This window comes from Grammomys surdaster, unplaced genomic scaffold (genome assembly GCF_004785775.1).
Source record: "Grammomys surdaster isolate TR1022 unplaced genomic scaffold, NIH_TR_1.0 126248, whole genome shotgun sequence".
In the NCBI taxonomy this organism is placed as follows: domain Eukaryota; kingdom Metazoa; phylum Chordata; class Mammalia; order Rodentia; family Muridae; genus Grammomys; species Grammomys surdaster.
The window spans coordinates 8,533,631-8,559,141 of NW_021621048.1; the positions used below are offsets into that span (position 1 = coordinate 8,533,631).

Below are 25,511 nucleotides of genomic sequence, written 5' to 3' on the forward strand. Positions count from 1 at the left end.
TTGATTATTTTCTTGAAATCTCTTTCAGTTAAAACCCAAGTCCAGAGTTTTAGAGAGGCATTCTCTTAAGGCAGTACCTAGCATAACTTTTCATATAGCATAAATTCAGTACATAAGTTTTAAAAGAAAAAGAGAGTCCTGCAGAACCTAGTATTGAACTCCCAGGTCATGAAGGCCTGTGGTCACATGGGTACACCATGGTCTGGCTAAGAGCTGATCATAGTCATGATTACAGAACTTGATCTTGGTGAACTGCAGCTGAAAAAGATGGAGAGATACAAGATGAACACAACACTTGGGGGCTTAACTCTCCAACAGGTAAACTATATAAATCTTTGAAGCCAGGTGTTATATAGATTTAAGTATTATCAACAGGGTCTGTGGAATGGAGATATTATTTTATTTTATATTTACTGATACTGTGTCAAATCAAAAATGCAAAAGAATTAAGGAACCAAAAATAAAAGAAGCCCAGCTATTCCCTCACACAAGATATAGTTCACATTTTAAAAAGTTTCAACTAATTTGTGCAATTGGTTGCTGTACAGTATGCAATTATATGATTATTCATCTCAATTATGTAAAATCTCATTACTGAGGGAAAATTTGTTTTTTACTGAGACAGGATAGTAAAACTAGATCTTTGGAAACTACTCGACTTTTTGTACGTGGAAAATTGAGGCCCATAGATCTTCCAAGAGCCAGGAACTACCTGATGAAAACTCATCCTTACCTCTCTCAGGCTATAGACTTCCTTTCTGGAAACCTAGGCTTTTCCCCCACCAGAGGTTTATAAGCAGCCAAGGGCAAGTTCCGTTTGTTTCATAGTGTTATCTTTTCAACAGGTGTGTTCGTGTGAAGGGTACACAATGCATTTGCACTTTTCCTGGCAATCCATAAGGCATGGCATTTTCTGAAATTCAACTAACTTATTAAAAAGCTACTTCGGCGTAGCAGATTGAGCACTGGGCCCCCAGGGCATATCCACCCATTAGCCCAGATCCTAACAACACTACTTACTATGCCATCTTGGCCAGGATACTCAAGTTCCTGGAGCCTTACTTTCCTAATCAAGTGGAAACGACTCCCTCGTGAATGTGAAAGTAGTCCGCTGAAGGTACCTAAAGACATACACGACCAGGCGGGTGCTCTTTGAAGGGCAATCACTCAACTGACTCCGGGATACCCCAGAAACAAGGTCTCAGGGTTCCTTGGACCTCAAAGGCGGGAGCCGCGCCCACATCTTTTCCGCCTCGATCAGTACCACCCAAGACCCAGACACCTCTCTGAGCCCGGTTCCGGAGCCCGCTGGAGTACACTGTTTTAGAGCCTTCTTTTCTCCGCCAGAGGCTCACGCTCTTCGGATAGAGCTTCCGGGCTTCTCCAATGCTGCCGGCGTTCTGCAGGAACCCACCATTGCGCTCCATCTTGGCTTTCTGAATCTGACCGAAGGTGAGCAGCCCTTAGCGCCACTAGTCACCGCCCTACCTTAACCACAGCAATACACGCTCACCAGCCAACTCAGCAGCAGTAGACGCGGAAGACTGCGTTGCCTAGGAAACTGGGGCGGGACCACGCATAGATCGCCTTATGAAGGGCTTGCGCAGGCGCAGAGCCCGGTTCTGAGTATCGCGAGAGCCGTTTCCCGGAAGTTCCACGTCAGTGGGTCGGCTGGTCCACGGGTCGGTGGGTTCCTGAGTAGTAGTGTCGCCCGGAGCCTGTGAGAGGCTGGGGCTCGGACAGTCGGAGCCATGGTAGGTCGGGCCTCATGGGACAGAGAGCGGAGGTCACCGGCTGCGGCGGGTTCCCGGGGCTTCCGGGCTAGGAGCCGTAGTTAGAAGCGGTCTGCGCTGCTGCCGCTGCGGCCTGGCGGGGTCCTCCTGTCCAGTTGGAGTCCTGGGAGGAAGAAGGCCAGACCGGGAGGCTGCCGTGGTTACGCTGTAGTGTAATTGGGTGCCTGCGAGTGAGTTGCCCCCGACTCTCCTGGCAGTCAGGGCGCCTGTCAGTGCACTTGCAGTCTGCACTGGGTCCAGTAGTGCAAGTAAATGCTAGAAGCAAGAATCGGATGCCAAAGACAACTTTGACAAAGTCACTTCATTCTGTCATTGAGGTGGTGATTGCTAATCCAGCATCCAGGTTGCGCGCGGTGTTTGGTAGTGTGCAGACATCAAATTGCAAACTTAAGCAGAGGGAAAAAAAAAGATAAAGTTAAATGTATATGAAGTCAGAGGTGGAATTTCAAATGCATTGGCAGCCCAGTTCGTCGTTTTCTAGCTGTTGTTAATTGGGCCTCTGTGCTCACAGAGGATGATGTTTTTGAGAAAGACCCTTAGATCTGCCTAATTTCATTTTGAGACATATTTTTAATAGTGAAGTCTTGCTTTCATTCTTCAATGTTTGTGAATCCCATACCCACAGATTGAACCAGCTTTCGGTGGAAGACATTTGGGGAAAACTATTGTGTGAATATGTGCTATCATTTTTTTTTCTTATGATAGTATACAGCAAGTCTTTACAACTTTGACCCCATATTGGTGTTCTAACTAATCTAGAGATGACCAGGAGTAATGAGTAGATTATAAGCACTTATGTATCTGAACTTGAGGGTTTTGATTTGGTGGAAGATACTGGAACCATGTACAGACACCAAAGGACTACTGTATTTTAAGTTTCCAGTAAAAAGTACAAAACATGAATTTATTTATTTGCTCACCATAGGAGTATCCACTGTCCTGCATTTTGCTAAACATTTACCAGCTGATTATCACAGCAGCCTGTAGATAATTGTGAGTAACGTATATGACGGTTACTATAAGCCTTGCTCTGTTCTAACTGAACTCTGATTTCAAACCTCGGAATGCTAAGAGAGAGATTATTATCCCTGTTTATACAAGTCAGGCTTGGGGGGATTAAACTTACTACCGGGTGTCTGCTTGAGTGCTACAGCTGAGGCTTGAATGTGGTAAGACTGTGGAGGTACCTGTTCCTCCCGTTCCCAGATAAATATGGTGTGGAGAGAAGGACCTGGATAAGCACGGAACCTGCCCTTCAGAAATAATCCACTCCACAAGCGGGAAGAGCTGTGTACGTGATGTACCGTAAATGGGGAAGAATCCTCTGGCTAGGCCAATTGGAGAGGGTGTAATGGTGGCAGTGACATTTACAGTAAGTCTGGTGTTGAGGATGCAGTTTAATCATCTAAGACCTGGTACGATATCTTTAAAAATAAACTTGACTAAGATGTTAAGTATGACTACAGGAGCTTTTGCCTGCAGTAATGGACATTTTAAAATGGACGTCTTTGCTTTGGAATGTGTGCAGCTGTACTAGGTAGTTCAGAGATCCCTGGCCATTTTGAAAAATCAATTTAAAAACATTGTTAGGATTTATCCTAACAATCCTATTTCATACACCACACATGGTTACTTGGATATGGTGGCTTATGTTATGTTGATGATCCCACTATATGGCTCCTGGCATAATATACTTCCTGCTTGTTGTTGACTCAAAGATGAGAAGGAGAAGTTAAAATCTGTATCAGTAATTAATTAGTGGGGGAAAAAAAGTCAGAAATCTTTGAAGAGATTTGCTTTCCTGAAATTAGTATGTGATTTAAAGATGGTGGCTTGAGTATGTTAGAGATTGGCAGGACCACACGACAGTGGAAGTGTTCTCAAGAGAACTGAGAGTTAGAACACCGGTCCTAAAGCTGTTTTTGGAAGTGAGGGAGTCAAACACTGAAGAACAGTTAGAAGTAGACAGTGACCTACATTTGACAGAGACACAAAAAGGTGATTAAGAGCCTTGTTAGGTGTTTATTTTGGGCTATTACCTCTGCTGGATCCTCATTTTGTGCTGAGAAGCAACCTTAAATTTCTGTTGAATTCATGATTGTTATGGAACAACACAGAGACACTCACTTGCACAGTAACTCATCCTGGCAATAAACTTTCAGGTTGTGGGTTAGGCTTATTGAAGGGGAAGTGCATTTTAAGTGAGCTTACAAGAAAGAGTGGAAGAAGAGAGAGTGCTCCAGGACATCATTGTCTAATGAATCAACTTTTCTTCTGTGATGGCATCCCTGGGAGAAACGAACACAATCGTTCTCGCTCGAATCATTTTCTGTTCTGTGGTTCAGATAAGGAGTCTTACTGGAAAGGGGCAGTTTTAAACTATTGCTATTTTATGGCTTAATTTTGTTTAAAATTGTTCTATTTTTCAGTATGTTTCTGTAAATTCAAAAGGCCTTTATGAACATGAGTAAACCCTTATTGATCAGACATTATTACTTGTCTACAGGTTAAATGCCCTCCCCATTTGATTATTTTTAAAGAGCTCATTTAATATTATGGTTTAGAATTACTACAGCTTCATGAATGACCTGTCTTCACAACATTTTCTAGTACAACACTAATGCATGGACATGAAATTGTGATTTAGTTGATGTTTTAAATTTATTTATCTATTTATAAACTGGGTGTTTCAGAAGTATCTTCTGTAGTTCCTTAGAGGTCTCTTACTGTTTCAGGAAGTCACAGTTCAGAAGCTTTACCAGTAGTAAGATGCTATTGGCCTTCCCACTAGGTTTATATGTGCACTGATGAAAGGTAACCATTAGTGCTGGTGCACTAATGCCAGGATTTGCTGGTGATACATCTTTTTGAGACAGTTTTGCCTTATAGCTCAGGCTGACCTTGAACTCACAGTCCTCTTCCAGGGCCTAGAGTGCTGAAATTACAGGAGCAGGACCACCACATCCAACCTGATAGCATGTTCTTATTGTCAGACACTTGTTTGTAAGAAGCCAGGTTTTAGTGAGAGTGCCATGGGTGAAACAGTAGAGTGTTATTAATGCTGATGATCTCAGCGCCTCAGGAGGCATCTTCTAAAGATCCTGTATTAGATTACGAAATGAGAATGTGTAAAATACTTGTAAAGTAACATGTGCCTGGTGGAAAAAGCACTTTAATATAAAGGTTCAGGTTGCAAGCTTTACTTGAAATGATGGCTGAGAAGCTGCTTATTCAGATATATTTAGTAGACATAGCCTGATAGCTGAAAGACGTTAGGTGGTACCTGACCATATTTGTTACTGATGGTAGAATTCTAGTCTTCAAATGTAAATTTGAATTTTTGAGACTGAACTTCATGTATTCCTGATATTCAAAGACCTGTCAGTTAAAGTAGGAATTGGTATTAATAAGTGTGACTTTTGATTAAGGGTAATAAAATTTGTCATCTACGTGGATCTGTGTAATTCAATTAACCGTCATTTCCCAAATGACCAATGTATTCTGTTATAAAAACCAGGCAGGAGTTAAAAATCTTCAAAGTGTAGGATAGACTAGTGGATTTTAATTTAGCCAAGTGTAAACAGCTACTCTTAAGGCTTCAGATCCCACAATACAAGTGTTCTTTAAGGAGCCCCCGCTTATCAAAGCAGAATGTCCCATTTTCCAAAAATGGATTATATATTCTGCTTCCTAACTGTATGTGTTTGAGGCCAGATGGTGGTGGTTTTGTTACATCTCAACCAAAACAATATACCACAACATAGTGCAGACAAAGTTAAATATAACAGTGTTCTAAAAAATCAAATTGAAAAAATAGACATAAATATAAAACATTATCACTTGAAACCCTCATAAATTTTAAGGGTGTAAAGAAAGAGGTCAGGATAAGTAAAATTGGAAAACCACATCTGTAAATTCAAACTTTAAAAAAATCCGATTTTTGTTAATGTGATTAACATAGGTGCTTTAGACTTGAAACTGTTCACAGTTTAGGAAAGTTAAAACAGATTTTTTTCATTAGCCTCTCAACACACTGTTTCAAGCATATTTTATTTGGCTTAAGAATTTAATTTTAGTCATCACTTATCTTTTTTTCCTTAGCCTCTTCGACTTGATATCAAGAGAAAGCTAACTGCTAGGTCTGATCGAGTTAAAAGTGTGGATTTGCATCCGACAGAGCCATGGATGTTGGCTAGTCTTTACAATGGCAGTGTGTGTGTTTGGAATCACGAAACTCAGGTAAGATTTTTAAAAGGACTTCATTAGCAATAAAAGCTATAAAATACCAGCACTAATAATGAAAGAACCACCAAAGTCCAAGCAGCTGTATGTGTGCTGCTTCTCAAAGTAGGATGGAGTGTTTTATTTTCAGGAGCTAGGTTTGTGTGGGTGTTACCTATGGAAGAAGTTCTTCTGGGTATGTTATATGTGATATTTAAATACAGCAACATCCATGTAGGTAGTATTAGCACCGGCTTCTGTTCTGCTTATTTTCCCCCTTTGTCACCAATGGCAAAGAGTTACTGCCATTTATGCATACTGAAAGTGGAACAGCACTCTCACATGGCTGTTCTGCGTTGGGTGAACCCAGATGTTCTTACATTTCAGATAAGGAAGTATTAGACTCTCCTGGAGGTAGCAGGTCAATGTTTTAAAACAGCAATAGTGTTTTATTATTTAAAGCCCCCCTCCTGCTAATTTACTGGCAAGTCTTAACCACACTGAGCCTTGACTTATTACTCTGAATGGATGAAAACTGCTGTGACCTTTGCAAGAAGAAAGAGCGAACGTGGAATAAAATGTTAGGTAGTTGTTTCTCACTCACAAAGAACCATCTCAGTGTTAGCTGTTGCTTTCTTAACTTAGATGTAGCAGTTCTGTGGTCTGAGAATGCAGCTTTTCTGCTCTTGTTTAGCTCGTGGAGTGTGAGTTGTCTTTTCTTGCCGTTTGTCCTGCCAAGCACCTCATGTGATACTCAGTCATGGAGGTTCTGCAGCTGGCCTTTTTTTTTCTGCTCCACATATCCTTGGATTTGTTGATGACTAAAAAGGTTTTGTACATTTTCCTGCCATCTTAGAGACTGCATGCTCAGCTTGCTCTGTTCATGCCATGGTCACCTGGTAGCAGCTGTGTATCTGTGTGGCCCTCAGCTTTGTCTTAACCTGGGAAGCCAGGTGGCCTCAACAGTTCTTGTAAGCTAGTCTCTGTTGGTTTTCCAGTGAGCCAGTAAGATTGTGTTCAATTCCTGAGGTACTATATTGTTGCTTTCTTGGCACAAAAAGGGACATTAAAAATGATAGCCTAATTTTCAGAATTTTAGAGAACAGACATTTAGAAAGGAACAGCAAAGAGATCTGTTCATCTCTGGTTTTTCTAGGCCTTTAATTCATGAAGATGATCCACTCTGTGCATCCAAGGAACACCTAAACCTCTTAGTTTTTATGCTTATTACACCAACCAAACAAACTCTCAGCATTTTTTCTGAAAATGTATTGCTAAGATGTACTAAACAAATTGTTGTTTGAGTCATATCTATGTTTTTTTTTTGTTTTTTTTTTTTTTTTTTTTTTTTTTTTTTTTTTGAGACAGGGTCTCACTATGTAGCCCTAGCTATCATAAAACTCACTATGTAGATCGGACTGGCCTTGAACTCACAGTGATCTGTCTGCCTCTGCCTCTAGGTGCTGGAATTAAAGGCATTTGCCAGTCACTATGCCTGGTTTATGGGCTCAGTTCTTTTCAAAAGGAAGCTAAGTTAAGAGATAGTTTACTCAACAGCTAGTGGAGTGAAGTGCACAGCAGCTGAGTCACACACTGTTGTAGGTGTGGGCTGTACAGTAGTGGTGAGTCCTGCCCTTGGAGAGCGTTGGGGGAAGAGTGAGCATGGAGTCCTGCTTAGTGCTTGGCAGTGGTGCAAGAAGGGAGTAAAGCTTCCCTGGGTAGGTTTCCAGACAGGAGCAGACGGCCATGCTGGAAAGGAGAGGCAGGCCAGGACAAAGGGTCTAGAGTGTCGTCCGGTCTATGACATCTGCTTTCTCTTGTAAGTTTCTGATTTTCAAATCTACTAAAGAAAAGTTGGTTCGTCCTCCTCCCCTCCCCACACACTTTAATGCTGAGCTGCCATACATTTGTTCAACGTTTTTAACTAAAAATACTTTACAGTCTGATGTTTTTAATCACAGCAGAATAAGACTCTTCAGTTACTTCCTCATAACTTTATGTGTTTATTCTTATTAATATTTCAAGACACTGGTGAAGACGTTTGAAGTATGTGATCTTCCTGTTCGAGCTGCAAAGTTTGTCGCAAGGAAGAACTGGGTGGTGACAGGAGCAGTAAGTAGCTCTGAGTATCAGACCCTGCCTTCTGATTGGCCAGTGGTTATAGATACCAGTTTCAGAGTCATAATGACTGGTTCATTAAGTTAATTTTTTTTTCAAATTAATTATCCATATTTATTTACCAAATGAGTCTATATTTAGCATTTTTTCCTCAATTCAGAACCTTTTTTTTTCGGCCTTGATATAGATTGTTTTTTTTTTAATTGGATCATTAAGTTAATTAAATGTAGTGTTTTGAAGGGTAGAGGTTATGCCTTGAGCCTATAATACAGTTTAGCTGTTTATATAGTTTCTCTCATAATAGTGATGTTTTAAAATCTCCATTCCTAGGATGACATGCAGATCAGAGTGTTCAATTATAACACCCTGGAGAGGGTGCACATGTTTGAAGCACACTCGGATTACATTCGTTGTATTGCTGTTCATCCCACCCAGCCGTTCATTCTCACAAGCAGTGGTAAGAGACAGCCTGCTTCAGCCGTGTGCACTGAGTGAAGATTTGCTTTCCGTGAGACGTGTTGTACTTTAACTGCTGCTACAAGGAACTCTCACTCCAAGCATCTTTTAAACTATTTGAATCCATTACTATGTTGTATGTTGATGCTGCCCACCTGTGTATTTTAGTATTTTAATAGGATTATATAGCAATTGCTCCGATTCCTGCTGGAAATTGGAAGGTCTAGATGCATCAATAATATATGGGGAGCAGAATTAGTATGCTGATGAGGAAGCTGTTGGAAGATTGACATAGACCCATTGGTTTATCTGCAAATTCAGATTAGCTAGCTAGCTAGCTCCCTGGTAATAGTGTGAAGCAGTCACCTGCAGGAGGGCGATTACCTGGGTATCCCTGTGTTGGTAGTAGTCTTTGAAATATTTTTAAATTTAACAAGTGAGAACTTTTGTAAAAGCAGTTTATCTCATCAGGCAAATGTTGCCTCTTTCCACAGTGAGCGTTTTTCAGCCAGACTTAGACAGTGACCACAGTTATTTTTAAATTAAATTTAAAAAGTTTTCCCGTATTTTTTTTTTTTTTGTATGTCTTTAATAGCTGTCCATGCACTTTGTCCCCATTGTTCTAGTTAAGAATGCTCTCAGGGCAAATGAGGACTTGGAAGTCTTTCCTAGTATTGTTTTACAGCATAGATAATGGAATGTGTGAAGTGTGCTACATTTGTTGTCTTAAAGGACTCCAAGCCTGTCTCACTACAGAAATGAAAACAAACCACAACTGACTCAGCTTTCTTTTGGTATAGATGACATGCTTATTAAGCTCTGGGACTGGGATAAAAAATGGTCGTGTTCACAAGTGTTTGAAGGACACACGCATTACGTTATGCAGATTGTGATAAACCCCAAAGATAACAATCAGTTTGCCAGTGCCTCTCTCGACAGGACCATCAAGGTAGGTGTCCACTGTTGGTGCTTTACTTTGGCTGGCCAGAAAGCTACTCCTGTGCTCCTCTGCCAGGCAGAACAACATGGTATAACATTGGGTTCCACTCTAGGATCTGCAATAAGCATTGCCATGATTTCTAGGTCACTGTGTGTGTGTGTGTGCACTGTATGTGTGTGTGTGTGTCCGTGTGTCTGTGTGTGTGTCTGTGTGTGTGTGTGTGTGTCTGTGTGTCTGTGTCTGTGTGTGTCTGTGTCCTTTAGTTATTCTTGTCTTTCTCCTTTGGTCTGTTTTACATGTAAGTTCTTTATGCTGCCATTCCTCCTTTCTGCCTCTCGTTTTCCTTTCTGTGGACTGCCTTTCTTCATTCTGTTTTGTCATTTTCCTCTTGGAGAATAAACTGCAGATGTCTAAGAGTGAAATACAGGATGATTAGGGCTAGACTGGGCTGATGTTATAGACATCAGTATAACTGGCCTACTCGCTGTCCTCTAGAAATGTTGTGAGTGTTCACAGAGCATTGCCTTCATCAGCTCTTCCCTCTGACTCCAGGTCTTTTCATTCTCTGATTTGGATTTATTTCTCTCTGAGCACCTACATAGCTCTCTAAGGGTTAGCACAGATAGTCATTCTGAGAAACTCCAGTCTAATGCTTAATGGCTTTAAACAGGTGTTATGTCATTCACTTTAGCTTTTGTTTCTATTAACAGTCATAATTGAGTCATAATTCATGTAATTTGAAATCATTTATCCCCATGATATACTGGCTATTTGGGGAAGGAGCTGTGTCTCCCCTTGTACAGCCCCAAGATGTTCTGGGAGAGTAGCACAGTGCTTTGGCTTACTGCAGACTGGATATATGTTGCCCTGAGTACAGTCACATTTTCTTCATCCTATCTTTCAGTACATTGACTTAAAATAAATTTCAAATCACATTTTACTTCCACATTTGCTTACATGTGTATAATTTATAATACTAATTTAACTCATATAAGCTATTTTGTGTTTAAAGATCTTCAGGTTTTTAACCTGACTTTGATATCTTTTGTTGAATTGCCCTTGCTTTTGACATAGATGGGAACTAAGATGAGTTTTAACTTCTTCACTAAATTAAGTTTATCTGGTTTTTGAGTAAGGGTCGACAGTGTATGCTAAGGTGGCCTAGAATTCACTGAGTATCCTACGCTGGCCTCGTATTCTCAATTTTCTCAGCTTCCCAGATATTGGGAACACAGGCTTGTACCTCTCTCCCTGGCAAGTTTTCTTTCATTTTAGTACATTGTCACTAATCACTAAATCTCCCATCAAATCAGTACTTACTTTAGAGGTTTTCAAAGTGTTAATTTGTTGATTCCTGCACTTCATCCATATACTACTGGTTTTCTTAGTTTGCTTTCTGTTGCTGTGATAAAACACTGACCAAAAGCAATTTGGCAAAGAAAGGGTTTTATTTCATCTTACAGCTTATAGTAGTCCATCATCCAAGGAAATCGGGGTAGGATCTCAAGACAGGAACCTGGAGGCAAAATGGGAGCGGAGCTATGGAAGAACACCATTCATTGGCTTGCTCTTCATGAGTTGCTCAGCCTGCTTTCTTACACGGTCCAGGTTCACCTGCCCAGGGGTGGGACCATCATGCCTCCAAAGAGTTGCCTACAGGCCAGTCTGATGGAAGCATTGTCTCAGTTGAATCCCCTCTTCCCAGATAAGTACTTGTGTCAAGTTGAGAAAAATATAACCAGGTCACCAACTGAACTATATATAATCTCCATGGAGAAGCCTAGGAATTGGCATCTTCAAGAGAGCAGTGATTCTACTTCCTGGAAGTTTACATGAGACCAGCAGCAAATATCCTTGAGCACGCTGTGTCTTGGGCTGTGGTGTTTGATGTTTTGTGTTAAAAGTGGGTGGAACTGCCTCTGAAAGTGTTAACTGGCAAATGCTACTGTTCTCTGAAGGTGTGGCAACTGGGCTCTTCATCACCAAACTTCACTCTGGAGGGACATGAAAAAGGCGTGAATTGCATTGATTACTACAGTGGTGGTGACAAGCCATACCTCATTTCAGGTGCAGATGACCGGCTCGTTAAAATATGGGATTATCAGGTACAGTTTCTAAAACCTTCCTTGCTGTATGCTAGACTTGGGCTTTACTGCTTCCTATAGCACCTCAAGGCTTAGATGGAACTCCTCACAGAGTCATAGGTTAAGGCCCCAGTATTTGCACCAAATTGTGGTCCTAGAATTTTCCCCTTTATAAAAAAGAATGCAAATGCATTTTAAGATTTTAAAAGTAAAATGCCAGCATGCTTATTGTTTGTTTACATTGTCATATTAAACCACACATCTCTGAATTGTCCTTGTTACCAGACTTCTGCATCTGAGTGAAGCAGGCACAACAGTGAATGTTGTGATGTAACTGTGGTCCACTTTTCACCACACAGAGCAGTCATAAACCTAGTTATTGCCCGCATTGCCATGCTTTGTGTCTCTAAGGTTTTCTTACACCCTTCCCCCCCTTCTTCTAACATAAATTTCCCAACAGTGGAACATAGTGGCTTTCTGTGTCTCGATTTCAGAATAAAACTTGTGTGCAGACCCTGGAGGGGCATGCCCAGAATGTGTCATGTGCAAGCTTCCATCCTGAGCTGCCCATCATCATCACAGGGTCAGAAGATGGTAAGTTAGAGTCTATGTCATGTCTGTGCTTGACATGACCCACTGGATATTTAAACCAAGTGGTGGCCCTCATTGCAGTGGGAGGTTTCTAGTAGCTTCCATGTCTTGATTAGGATTCTGGTCTTAGAATATAGAAGAATAAATGGCTTTATCATAATCACCATCACCATTCTAGTGTCTTTGACTCTATCATTTAATGAAAAGGACAGCAGATATTTTAGAGAAGAACTGAAAAAGCCTGTGCATTTGAGTTTGATAGACCTGGGTTCAAAATCAGGCTCTGTCACTTTGCAAATGTATGGTTTGAGTAGACTGAGAGATAAGAACATGCTAATCTTCTCATAGGATTATAGCAGAGGGAAGAAGAATCACATACACACAGCAAACATGTACTACATGCTAAGCACTCTACCCAGGAAACCTGTTGTGATTTTACAATTAGGACTAATTGCCTACTTCTAGTTTTCTAGTTGCAAACTAGAAAAAAAAAAGTTTTTTGTTATTTCATGCTTATGTTGCTTTATAAAATCAGCTAAAGAATTAGAGATCTAAAATCTCATAAAATTGCTAGAAAATACTTGTATTGAAATGGAAAGACTTCTAGTAGTTCATTCACCTAATAGTTTATTTTGGATGTTCATATCCAAAGGGAATGTTCACATTGTTGATTTTTAGGAACAGTGAGAATCTGGCATTCTAGCACCTACCGGCTTGAGAGCACACTGAATTACGGAATGGAGAGGGTGTGGTGTGTGGCCAGTCTGAGAGGGTCCAACAATGTCGCTCTGGGCTATGATGAAGGGAGCATCATTGTTAAGGTAACTGTACTGTCTTTAAATGGATGGAGATAGGCAAAGCCATTTCAGGTCACCAGGTTTGTTTAACTATCGCTGCTGTTATTAGAAGAGATGAAGCAATGACAGTTTAATGTGAAAGGGAGGAGGGAGGGAGGGAGGGAGGGAGGGAGGGAGGGAGGGAAGGAAGGAAGACTCAGTGAGAAGAAAGTTCTGTTGGTCTGTTCTCTGGTTTTTGCTTTCCTTTAAGTCACTAAGAGCTATTTGTCATTGTTCTAGCTTGGTCGGGAGGAACCTGCCATGTCCATGGATGCCAATGGAAAGATAATCTGGGCCAAGCATTCAGAAGTTCAGCAGGCCAACCTGAAAGCAATGGGCGACACTGAAATTAAAGATGGAGAAAGATTGCCACTGGCAGTAAAGGATATGGGCAGTTGTGAAATATATCCACAAACCATTCAGCACAATCCTAATGGGAGGTAAGCTGTCAGTGACATCTCTGTCTGAGCTTGTGTATGGTGGAGTAACTTTGCATATGCACAGCATGTCCCCAATCTGCCTCCTGGAAGTGTGCCCTGGCCCACAGTTCGCAGTTGCCAGCTGCCAGCTCAGTTAATGGAGTTAGCATGCAGGTGGCACAGTTACGCAGTATTGTTTCTTTGTTCTTAAGATACCCTGGATTTGTGTTCTTTGGGGGTCTAGAACCGGGTGCTGTCCTAAGAGGAGGTGCTATAAACTGCTTACTGCTCTTATAGAAGACTAACGCCAATGTATCTTCTGAAAACGTTTGGGATTGTGACTTTTCTATTTCTTATTCATAATTTGAATGGTCAGTTCTGTTTCCCTTAAGGTTTATAAAATAATAATAATCATGTGAGAGCAGTGTTTACTTCTCTCAACAGTAAGTTGATGCTCAGACCTCTAGAGCAGTTGTTCTCAACCTGTCTAAAGGCTGGGACACCGTAATACAGTTCCTCATGCTGTACTGACCCCCAACCATAACATTTCATTGCTACTTCACAACTGTAATTTTGTGACTGTTATGAATCACAATATAAATATCTGATATACAGGGTATCTTGTATGCACCTCCTGTGAAGGCATTCTATCCCCTAAAGGGTTGTGATCTACAGGTAAAGAACCACTGCTCTAGAGCTTTAAAAATCAGTTTACAGTGAATTTGGATGTCTTAAAGTTATATTCATGGTCATAAATAACAAAGTATGGTATTAAGACTTAATCTTGATGTCTGTAATCATTTTTAAGTATCTTATGAAAGTTTAAAGCATTGTATGTGTATTTGTGTATTTAATACCTTCAGACATCTTTTTTGTAAGGTTTTAATTTTACTTGTGGGTGTCCCCTAATAACAGACATTATCATGTTCTAAGTGGAATTTGAAGAGAGGTATTTTGTCTACTGGGGAAAAATTTTTGGCTATATAACATTCTATTTTTATTCATTACTTAAATGTTAATGATCCTGTTCATCTTAATAACTAACAGTTGAGTAGTTTTTGTTCATTTAATGGTGAGCATTGGTTCACAGGTAAACGTGCTGCAAGGCGGTGCCTTCTTGTGGTGTGATACTGTGAGCACAGTGTGAGCATCTCGGTGCTCACCAAGCATTACTGCATGGCTGGAGTCGCCTACATCTCCAGCTGTGCTTGTTCCTCATCCCCATAACATAGCATTTGTTAGTGAATTATTTTATCATAGATATGAATTACTGTTTGCTGACACCTATGTCATTGTCCCTGACTTTTCTCATTTCTAGGTTTGTTGTGGTATGTGGTGATGGAGAGTATATCATCTACACAGCCATGGCATTGAGGAACAAGAGCTTTGGGTCTGCCCAGGAGTTTGCATGGGCCCATGATTCTTCAGAGTAAGATGCATGATGTCCAGTTTGTCCTGATTGCAAATAGGGTGTTCATGCCAATGTGGTTGATGCTTTTGCATGGTAAAAGACAGTTTCACCATAACTGCTTCATCGAAGCATTTGGAGAGTATAAACCACCTTTGTCTGAATTACCACACTGCCTCACTCAAGTGGATGTAATAAATCCATTCAATGGGGGATTCAAGACCGATATCCTTGATGGAGCCTGTGACATGACTTGATGCTTGGGTTTGGGGAAAAGTAGGCCCTGCATCAAGTGGGCCCTTAGGAAGCCCTCCCAGACATGGCCTCTGAGGGGCTGTTGCCCTTTCTAAACTAGTTGGGAGGTGCTGTTTATGCCAGGTCACTTTGATAAGAATTTTAATCCATGTTTTTAAAAACTCAATTTCTGCATGTCCCCTACTGCCCATTCTTAACCTATTTCAGTCTGCATTCAGAATATTCATAAAATGCTCTCATTAAAAGCAGAAGTCACATTAATTTGTTACATGTTTACAGTTCATAGCCACCAACACAGTCAGATTATCCCTACCTGAATCAGCTCACTCCCAGGCTCAGGCAAATACTAGTCTTTTTGTTTCTATATAGGTCAGACTTTCTTTAGACTCCTTGGTAGTTTTATATGAATGGAGTACTACAAGCATGCATTCTTGGATCTAGCTTTTGAGATCATCTGTGTTTTTACCTGTATCAATAAGGAGTTGTTTTGTGTGCAGAGTAGTATTCCACTGAATGGATGTACCACCATTTAAGCATTCACCTTTTGGATATCAGTGCCATTTCTAGTTTCTACAAAGGTTTCTAAGCTTTTATAATTTGCATAACATATAGCATGAAACCTGTTCATTATTTGTCTAATTGCAACGTTTTCACTTTATCTTGGGACAAAATTAAGTGAATTTTAAATGTAGATATATTTTTATTTTTCAATAATTAATCTTTTATCAGAGTATTTGAAGATATTTCTAACATTTGTTGGAATTATGGCTTAGTGTTTAATATGCTGTTTCCCTTGTTCCTCAGGTATGCAATAAGAGAAAGCAACAGTGTTGTAAAGATATTTAAGAACTTTAAGGAAAAAAAATCATTTAAACCCGATTTTGGAGCTGAAAGTAAGTGCTGTTTATTTATGATACATTTTGAGAATCTTTATAATGTCTCAGAACATTCAAGTGAACTCTTCCTGTGTCCCTTTTAAGGTATCTATGGGGGCTTCTTGCTGGGAGTCAGGTCTGTAAATGGCTTAGCCTTCTATGACTGGGAGAATACTGAACTCATCCGCAGAATTGAAATTCAGCCCAAGCACGTGAGTTTCTCCTCTATGGTTGCTTTTGGGAGGTTTATCTTTGAAATATCTGAGTCCTTCATGTCAAGAGTGGCTCTTTGCACACTGCTATACTGGTCCCATTGTGCTGAACACTGTGCTGTTTACCCAAGAAGTGCTCAGGATATCATTTATGCATTAGAATCAGAGAGTAATCGTTGACTATTTGTATAAGTATAGAATACAAATATAAATTCCAAAACTCATATTTTAAATGTCTTTAACAAAGTAAACACATTGAAGACAGAAATTGGGTAATTATTGATGTGGAAAAGCCTTTCCATACTTCATGTGATGATGGTCAGGAGAACTGTAGTAGCAAACTTCGAGCTGCTGGCTGGATTGACAGCTTTCACTGTTAGGATGTTACCATTAGAAAGCATCTCACCTCGTTATGGTCCTGAGAGACTAGAGAGACCGGGGCCATGACCCATGACCCACCAAAGGTACTGGCTTCTGGTATTATTGTTTTTCTTTATGTATAAGTGCACATATGTGTGTGGAGAGAGGAAATAAGGAGTAAGAAACACTGTTTTAGAGAACAGAGAGCAGCCCACCCCTCCTGAAAGACAGCATCCTTTTTCCCATTGGTACTCCACTACTTTCCAGAACAGTGCTGTGCTATCCGCTTTCCCAAATGCATGTAGAGGTACGGTGCACCAGATGCTAAGTGCACAGCGACTACCTTGCTGTAGGACTGATCCTGTAGTAAACAAAGTAAACACAGTTTGGGGTGGCTGCTCAGAAAGGCAGCCAATCATCTGTCTGTCTGTTGGGTTGCAGATCTTCTGGTCTGACTCTGGAGAGCTGGTCTGTATTGCCACCGAGGAGTCATTTTTTATCCTTAAATATCTGTCAGAAAAAGTCTTGGCTGCACAGGAAACACATGAGGGAGTTACTGAAGATGGCATTGAAGATGCCTTTGAGGTACGTGTCTGAGTCTGGCTTAGGCTTTATTTTTAGTATTTTATATTCTTAAAACAGACCAAGTTGATTTTTAACATTTCTGTGTAAATTAGGTTTTGGTAGGATGACTCTAAGTTCTGATAACATGTAAAATTTTGGCAAAAACAGAATTTGAAAGAATGTGTCTTAGGGTTTCATTGCTGTGAAGAGACCATGACCAAGGCCACTCTTACAAAGAACATGTATTGGGGCTGGCTTACAGTTTCAGAGGTTCTGTCCATTATATGATGGGAAGTATGGCATCTTACAAGCAGACGTGGTAGTTGGAGGAACCAAGAGATCTACATCTTGATCCAAGCCCCACCTCCAGTGACACACTTTCTCTAACAAGGCCATACCTAATAGTGCCACTCCTCGTGGGCCAACACATGAGTTTATGGGGGCCATTCCTGTTCAAACAACCACTGTATGTTTAAAATAAATATGTGCCCTGCCTTTTAGACAATCTGCAGGCTTGCTCTGCTATCCTTCACCAAGGAAACATGAAGGTGTTTGGTTTTAGGACTGTCGAGCTAGAATGATTCAAATGAGCTCTGCAATGGGAAAAACAAACCATCTACTGTTTAGATGTCCTTAAGGACTTGGGAACACTTAACATTCCAGTTTCACGTGTTGGGCATTTTAGATTGATACTCGTTATGTTATGCTTATGTTATGACTCAACAGTGAGATTTCACACTGCAAATATTGGTTGAAAACTTTTTAAATAAATACAAAAATTCTTAGGAAGAATGTTCTCAAAATTGGATTTGCTTTGCATTCCTTACCACTGTCATCATATCTAGCTTGTTGTTCACAGACTTCCGGTGTTGACTAAGATTGCAATAGTCTGTTTTCTTTTTATAGGTCCTTGGTGAAATTCAGGAAATTGTGAAAACTGGGCTGTGGGTAGGTGACTGCTTCATTTACACTAGTTCTGTGAACAGATTAAACTATTACGTGGGAGGAGAGATCGTCACCATTGCCCACTTGGACAGGTACTGAGTGTCATTTTGCTTTTGTCCTAAGCAGCCTAAATTGAAAGTGCTTTATGAACCAAATGTCATGCTGACTTGTGTGACAGTGATGGGGTAGTTTCCCACATTAGTTTTAGCAGAGTTTCTGATGGTAACCAAAATCACATCCATTCAGTGTGTAAGGATTTGATTAGAGGGGTGTGTGTGTGTGTGTATGCTGGTGTAACTCTAGGTTTGGGCTTCTAAGTTGGTTTCTTTTCTCTTACAGGACAATGTACCTTCTGGGCTATATTCCAAAAGACAACCGGCTTTATCTGGGGGACAAGGAACTGAACATCGTTAGCTACTCCCTGTTGGTCTCAGTCCTGGAATACCAGACTGCTGTCATGCGGAGAGATTTCAGCATGGCAGACAAGGTCCTCCCTACCATCCCCAAAGAACAGAGGACCAGAGTTGCACACTTTTTGGAAAAACAGGTGAGAAGTTTTGCCTGCCTACTTCCCTTCCCCCACCCCACCCCCCCTTTTTTTTTTTTTTTTTGAAAAGTAGCATTTGACAGAATGTTGATACAGGTTGTGGAATGTCATCTCTATTTTTTCCCAAGTCAGGTTTCTGTGGCAGCACACAGCACATTGGGCTTGAACTCTTACTTCTTTAGGCGTAGACCCTCAGGGCCTCTGTCAGTGTTGGAACAGATTTTACCACCCTTCTCCTTACACTCCCCTTTAAAGTTACTGATATTTTTATTTCTAGCTAGGTGTGGTGGTGTACACCTTTAATTCCAGTACTAGGGAGGCAGAGATAGTTCCAGAGTTCCAGGCCAGCCAGGGCTACAAAGACCGTGTCTCTAAAAACAAAAACCCTTGGTTCCAGTGAACTGTTTGCCAGCTTACAACTGTCCAGTTCCAAAGGAATTCAGTTTCCTCTTCTGGCTTCTGTAGGCGTCAGGCACATACATAGTGTGCTTACATACATGTATGCCAAGCAGTTAGACACAAAAATAAATCTTAAGCAGTACATTGAGCTCCATAGAGGCAGCGCCGGGACAAGCGAGAGCCGGACGGGCACTGGGCAACTCTGTGCCTCGCAGAGGAAAATCAACTAAACATGGGCAAAGGAGATCCTAAGAAGCCGAGAGGCAAAATGTCCTCATATGCATTCTTTGTGCAAACCTGCCGGGAGGAGCACAAGAAGAAGCACCCAGATGCTTCTGTCAGCTTCTCAGAGTTCTTCAAGAAGTGCTCAGAGAGGTGGAAGACTATGTCTGCTAAAGAAAAGGGGAAATTTGAAGATATGGCAAAGGCTGACAAGGCTCGTTATGAAAGAGAAATGAAAACCTACATCCCTCCCAAAGGGGAGACCAAAAAGAAGTTCAAGGACCCCAATGCACCCAAGAGGTCTCCCCTCTTCTTGTTCTGTTCTGAGTACCGCCCAAAAATCAAAGGCGAGCATCCTGGCTTATCCATTGGTGATGTTGCAAAGAAGCTAGGAGAGATGTGGAACAACACTGCAGCGGATGACAAGCAGCCCTACGAGAAGGCTGCCAAGCTGAAGGAGAAGTATGAGAAGGATATTGCTGCCTACAGAGCTAAAGGAAAACCTGATGCAGCGAAAAAGGGGGTAGTCAAGGCTGAAAAGAGCAAGAAAAAGAAGGAAGAGGAAGATGAGGAAGATGAAGAGGAAGAAGATGATGATGAATAAAGTTGGTTCTAGCGCAGTTTTTTTCTTGTCTATAAAGCATTTAACCCCCCTGTACACAACTCATTCCTTTTAAAGAAAAAAATTGAAATTTAAGGCTGTGTAAGATTTGTTTTTAAACTGTACAGTGTCCTTTTTTGTATAGTTAACACTACCGAATGTGTCTTTAGATAGCCCTGTCCTGGTGGTATTTTTAATAGCCAACACTAACCTTGCCTGGTACAGTCTGGGGGTTGTAAATTGGCATGGAAATTTAAAGCAGGTTCTTGTTGGTGCACAGCACAAATTAGTTATATATGGGGACAGTAGTTTGGTTTTTGTTTTTCTTTTCTTTTGGTTTTATTTTTGGGTTTTTTTTCCATCTTCAGTTGTCTCTGATGCAGCTTATACGAAGATAATTGTTGTTCTGTTAACTGAATACCACTCTGTAATTGCAAAAAAAAAAAAACTGCTGCTGAATGCTTCTAAGTAAATACAATTTTTTTTTTTTTTAAAAAATCTTAAAACAAAAGCTCTCTTTAAAAGTTGTTCAGTTATATTTCCACTCCTTTTGTAGTTTGTCCTTAGGAGTTTATGCCCCCCAAACACAAAAATTACCTTTACTGTCATCTTAGTGGAGATTGGAAATACAGCAAAAGCAAGGACATGTCAACTTCTTCCTCTGTTCTGCTCTGTCCCTACCTGACCAGTTCCAAACATCTGCTGTTTGCTCTGGGGTTTTCTGCTGTGTCAGTGCTAGTGAAGAAAAGCAGTAACTTGGATTATTCAGAACCAGTGTTTGCACTGCACCAATGGGTAGATGGGGGAAGCAAAGTGGCACATTTCCAGCAACATGAAGATAGTTAGACTGAACTCTGAAAGTTGTCTGGCTTCTCTGTCCCAACCACTCTACACTAAACATTTTCCTTCAGTGTGCTGAGAAGTAAGCCACCAGTTTCTCTAACTGCCACATTCCCAGAGTTGGAGAACTTGCCCATCAATGGCTTTGTCTTACAGAAGTTAACTTTGTAACTACAGTAGTTGATTTAAAAGCCTGTCCTATGGCTTTATGCCCTAATGGAGCACAAGAAGGAAGGGATACTTGATAGGCTGAGTCCAAGACCAAAATAAAGCCTAACTAATGACAGCCCTCAGTGCCTGGAGCCCAGCTACAGGCTAAGTGACCTACAGATGAGAGAAAGTTGGAAGGTTTACCTTTGGCTTCCCATTCTCTTCTCATTTCTGTCATTAACCTCTGTAAGATGAGTTTTGGACAAGATGATACCTAAGGCCCACTTCTGAGGTTTCCAGCAGCTGAATTTACCTGTGCCATATGCCTCCCCCATGCAATAAAATTTTATTTTGTATTTAATTAGGACCTAAACTATATGAAGTGCATCAGTTCTTTAGTTCTGACCCACACCCCAGCTCTCCCAGAAGTCTTTTAAATTTACGTGTTTATTCCTGTAGCATCTTTTGTTACAGGATGATCTTAAAGACCTAAGTATAAAAGTCTGCAAAGTAGACATTATGAAGAAGAAATGGGAATGCAAACTTGACATGCTAAAAATGGCTCCCATTTTGCACTGTTGGTAGCATATTCATGGATGCTAATGGGTATCTGGTTACTTGGGTGTTAGGTTCCATTTGGTCCACTGAAATAGATGGCTATGGGGTCTTCCTGTTTGTAAGGTCTTTTGAGAGAGAAATAATTTGTTGTGTGTATACTATATATGCACATTCTTCTGAATGTCTAAGTCACATATTTTATTTTTTAAAAAATGTATAGGGCTTCAAGCAGCAAGCACTTACAGTATCCACAGATCCTGAACATCGTTTTGAGCTTGCTCTTCAACTTGGAGAGTTGAAAATTGCTTACCAGTTAGCAGTGGAAGCAGAGGTATGTTCTAATCCAAGACTTTTCCATAACCCAGGGAAGGGTTAGTAGATAGTTGGGTGTTGCTTTTGCTGAGACATTATTACCAGTGACTCATCAGTGAAGCTCTTGCATCTTTGGTCTTTTTAAAGGTGCATTGTTAATCTTTGAACTGGATTAAATTCAAGATACTCTCAGTTCTATACTCTGTTTAAGAAGTCTTTTCCTGTCTGGTCTGGGTCTCAAGAGTGTAGAGATGGCAACAATTTGCCCTATTAGGGAGAGACACTGATTTTAAACAAGAGTTCTGGCATATTGTGATCTTTGTATATATATGTACTGGAAATTAAGGGTTAACTACAACATTCATAAGTAAATTAATTGCAGGCTGTACAAAAAATTAGCTGTCAAGATCAATTAGATGTGCATTTCATTTGATTTCTGAGAAGCTACAAATGACCATATTCATTAAATATTTAAGGATGTAATTTTCTACTCTTCCTAAAAAAGTGTTACTAATTTACTTGTAAAAATAATTGTAGTCTAATAACACTTTTTAATTCCACTTACATGGTTTTATATTCAGTTTCACTGTGTAAGTAAAAAATGAAAATGAGTTAATTATTCAAGTATCATTTGAATTACTTTTGTTCATGTGATTTTCATTTCCTCATTACACATTTTTGTCATGGCTTTGACTGACAGCCAATTTACCAAGCACAACTCAAAAATTACATTTATGTCTTAATATAAATATCTTCTAATTGTCATCACAGTGATATTCAAAGTAACAGGGTAATATTGATGTTGAAAGTTGAAATGCGGGGGCTGGAGAGATGGCTCAGCGGTTAAGAGCACTGACTGCTCTTCCAGAGGTCCTGAGTTCAAATCCCAGCAACCACATGGTGGCTCACAACCATCCGTAATGAGATTTGATGCCCTCTTCTGGTGTGTCTGAAGACAGCTACAGTGTACTCATAAATAAAGTAAATAAATCTTTAAAAAAAAAAAAAAAAAGAAAGTTGAAATGCTATTTCTAAAGATGTTTTTTATCTTAAATTCTTATAGTCGGAGCAGAAGTGGAAACAACTTGCTGAACTTGCCATTAGTAAATGTCAGTTCAGCCTAGCCCAGGAGTGTCTGCACCATGCCCAGGATTACGGTGGTCTGCTGCTCTTGGCCACTGCCTCTGGAAATGCTAGTATGGTGAACAAGCTGGCAGAAGGTGCGGAGAGAGATGGCAAAAATAACGTGGCATTTATGAGCTATTTTTTACAGGGCAAGTAAGTATTATCTCAGAGCCTACAAAACTTTAAGGAGTTGTAAGCAGTATTTCTCCACTGACTGTGAGGATGGTGCTTGAGAGGAATATAGTACACAAATCCTGGGGACAGCTAGTGATGGCTGACTGCTGTGGAGTAGTGGGGGCAGCCAGAGAACAGTGCTATCTACCTTGGTGGCACTAGCCTTCAGCAAGGGATGCTCTGGTACCTTCTGATCTGTATCTTTATGCTTGAGCTGTTTATTGAATGTGTGGTTCCGAGTCAGAACCTACCAGTTAGTTACTCTTAGACCATTTTACTGAATGATAGGAGGCTGTTGTTCTCCCCAGTTGGTACCTAATGCAAGCAGAGGACTGTCTACACCAGGCAGTTCTGACCTGTTACATGCAAGGATAGGAGGATGAAAATGCTATTTACTATTTGAGCTCAACTTTGAAAACATCATGAATTTTTAAGTCTAGCAGAGTTAATGTGAGCTAAGTCACATGGAGATCAGTTTGCCTTTTGGAAATAAACACAAAAGGGTTAGTAGTCTTGCTCTACATGCCAAAAATCCTAGACCTCACCATCAAACATTTTTATTGAGATATGCTAAAGAACCAAACTCCAGGGATTTGTGCACACTAGACAAGTATTCATTTCGGAGCTACACTTCCAGACTTGTCATAAAACTCAGAGTTATTCAAATAAGCTGAAAGCAGTCATGAACACTGTTGTGCCTCACACCCATGAAGTCCACTGGTTTTGTTCAACATTAAGACAAAAGGCTAAGCAACAGAAGTGAATGTGCAAGGGGCAGGGGTGCTGGAGGATTTTTGCCTCTGCAACAGGTTCACACTTTGAGCTTTATCTGCTATTACTGTTTGTTTATCTAACAGTATCTCTACTTTACTTTAGGCTTGATGCTTGCCTAGAGCTCTTGATCAGAACAGGAAGACTCCCAGAAGCTGCCTTCCTGGCCCGAACTTACTTACCCAGTCAGGTCTCAAGGTATGAACTTAAATTTGGAGAGAAGTGTTTCAACTAAAACAGGGCCCACATTCTTCATCTGTTTGGTTCTGTGATGTCTTAATATTAGGGTAGTGAAGCTGTGGAGGGAGAATCTTTCAAAAGTCAACCAGAAAGCAGCAGAATCCCTTGCTGACCCCACAGAGTATGAAAACCTTTTCCCTGGATTAAAAGAAGCCTTTGTTGTTGAAGAATGGGTGAAGGAGACACATGCGGATTTGTGGCCAGCTAAGCAGTACCCTCTTGTCACGGTGAGTGGCAGAGTGCCAGACTGACACACATTCACAAGTCCAGGTTTAATATGTGCTGCATACATTATAAGGAGCTAATTGATGTCTGAGATTTGGGCATAATTTTGATTTCAGAATATTTCATTTTATTGTTTTATTCTGATAGCCAAATGAAGAGAGAAATGTTATGGAAGAGGCAAAAGGCTTTCAGCCCTCAAGACCCACAGCTCAGCAGGTCTGTAGAGAGCTGCATGTGACAGCATGATTGACAGACATTGTTGATTTAAAGCACTACCTGCTACTTCCCTATCCTCTGCTCCCTCTCCCCGGGGAATATTTACATCTCTGGGCCAGTTCCTTTGGCTTCATATTTACCTCTTATTGTTTAGGGACCTGATGGGAAACCTGCTTCAAGTCCAGTTATCATGGCCTCCCAAACGACCCACAAAGAAGAAAAGGTGGGTGAGCCATCCTCTATCCCACATCCCAAGTCAGGAGCAGGCCTCTGAGGTTTAGATGTCTTTTGGCATTCTAGTTCAGAGAGGAGGCTTCAAAGTAGGATGATGATGCTCTTGTCAGTAGTAAGGAAATTTGGTTCTGGCTTTGGATGTGAACCAGGTAACACAGTGCTGTGTAACATTTACTCCTCCCTCTTCCTTCCCCTGCAGAGTTTACTAGAACTAGAAGTTGATTTGGATAACTTGGAATTAGAGGATATTGATACAACAGACATCAATCTGGATGAAGACATTCTGGATGACTGAAGTTTGCCATTTACTCCAGTAAGAGATTAGTATGGCGTATACAAATCAACCACCATCCTGACCAGAACTATGGAAACCTTTGATTTGTATCTGTAAACAAAGGAGAACATAGCCACTTCATCTTCAGAGGAGTTGATGGGCAGCGGTTATAAGTTACTATGTTCTTCTTGTTAACTGAAACAGACAGTTGCTTTTTTCATATTGTCACTAGACCACCCCTCATAAAATCTTTTGAATTAATGAAAAACTCTGAGTTTCCTTCCTAATGAAAAAAGACATTGAGTTTTAGATGGCCGAGCCAAAACACTTTACTCCAGGGATCAGCTTCCCCTCTCCTTGTGTCACAGCTTAGCTGCTGAGCCTCTGTCCTGACTTGTCCAGCTGGGCTCTCAGCATTACCTGCCGGCCTCTATGGTACTGTGGAAGTGGGTTTTGTTTTTTATCAGAATTAATGTAATGTAAAAAGAGAAATTCATAACCAGGCACTCACATATAAATGTCAGTCATCCCCATGTCACCTAGAAA

General features: G+C 40.7%; 1 protein-coding gene across 1 annotated transcript; it reads left to right on the forward strand.

The window, feature by feature from the left end:
• Window positions 1-1,660: 1,660 nt before the first annotated feature.
• On the forward strand, window positions 1,661-25,233 carry Copb2 (coatomer protein complex subunit beta 2). The gene is made up of 22 exons (XM_028758904.1): window positions 1,661-1,754; window positions 5,895-6,032; window positions 8,040-8,126; window positions 8,463-8,589; window positions 9,389-9,537; window positions 11,487-11,633; window positions 12,107-12,206; window positions 12,882-13,024; window positions 13,280-13,479; window positions 14,777-14,887; window positions 15,926-16,014; window positions 16,102-16,208; window positions 17,010-17,153; window positions 18,039-18,169; window positions 18,417-18,624; window positions 21,615-21,725; window positions 22,770-22,984; window positions 23,882-23,974; window positions 24,063-24,243; window positions 24,389-24,457; window positions 24,612-24,680; window positions 24,891-25,233. The coding sequence occupies exons 1-22, from the start codon at window positions 1,752-1,754 to the stop codon at window positions 24,984-24,986; spliced, it is 2,718 nt and encodes a 905-aa protein (XP_028614737.1). The 5' UTR covers window positions 1,661-1,751; the 3' UTR covers window positions 24,987-25,233.
• Window positions 25,234-25,511: the final 278 nt, after the last annotated feature.

Coding starts and splice junctions, on each gene's coding strand:
- Copb2 (XM_028758904.1), top strand. Junction 13,480..14,776: donor CAGCACAATCCTAATGGGAG/GTAAGCTGTCAG, acceptor TCTCATTTCTAG/GTTTGTTGTGGTATGTGGTG. Junction 18,625..21,614: donor CACACTTTTTGGAAAAACAG/GTGAGAAGTTTT, acceptor AAAAATGTATAG/GGCTTCAAGCAGCAAGCACT.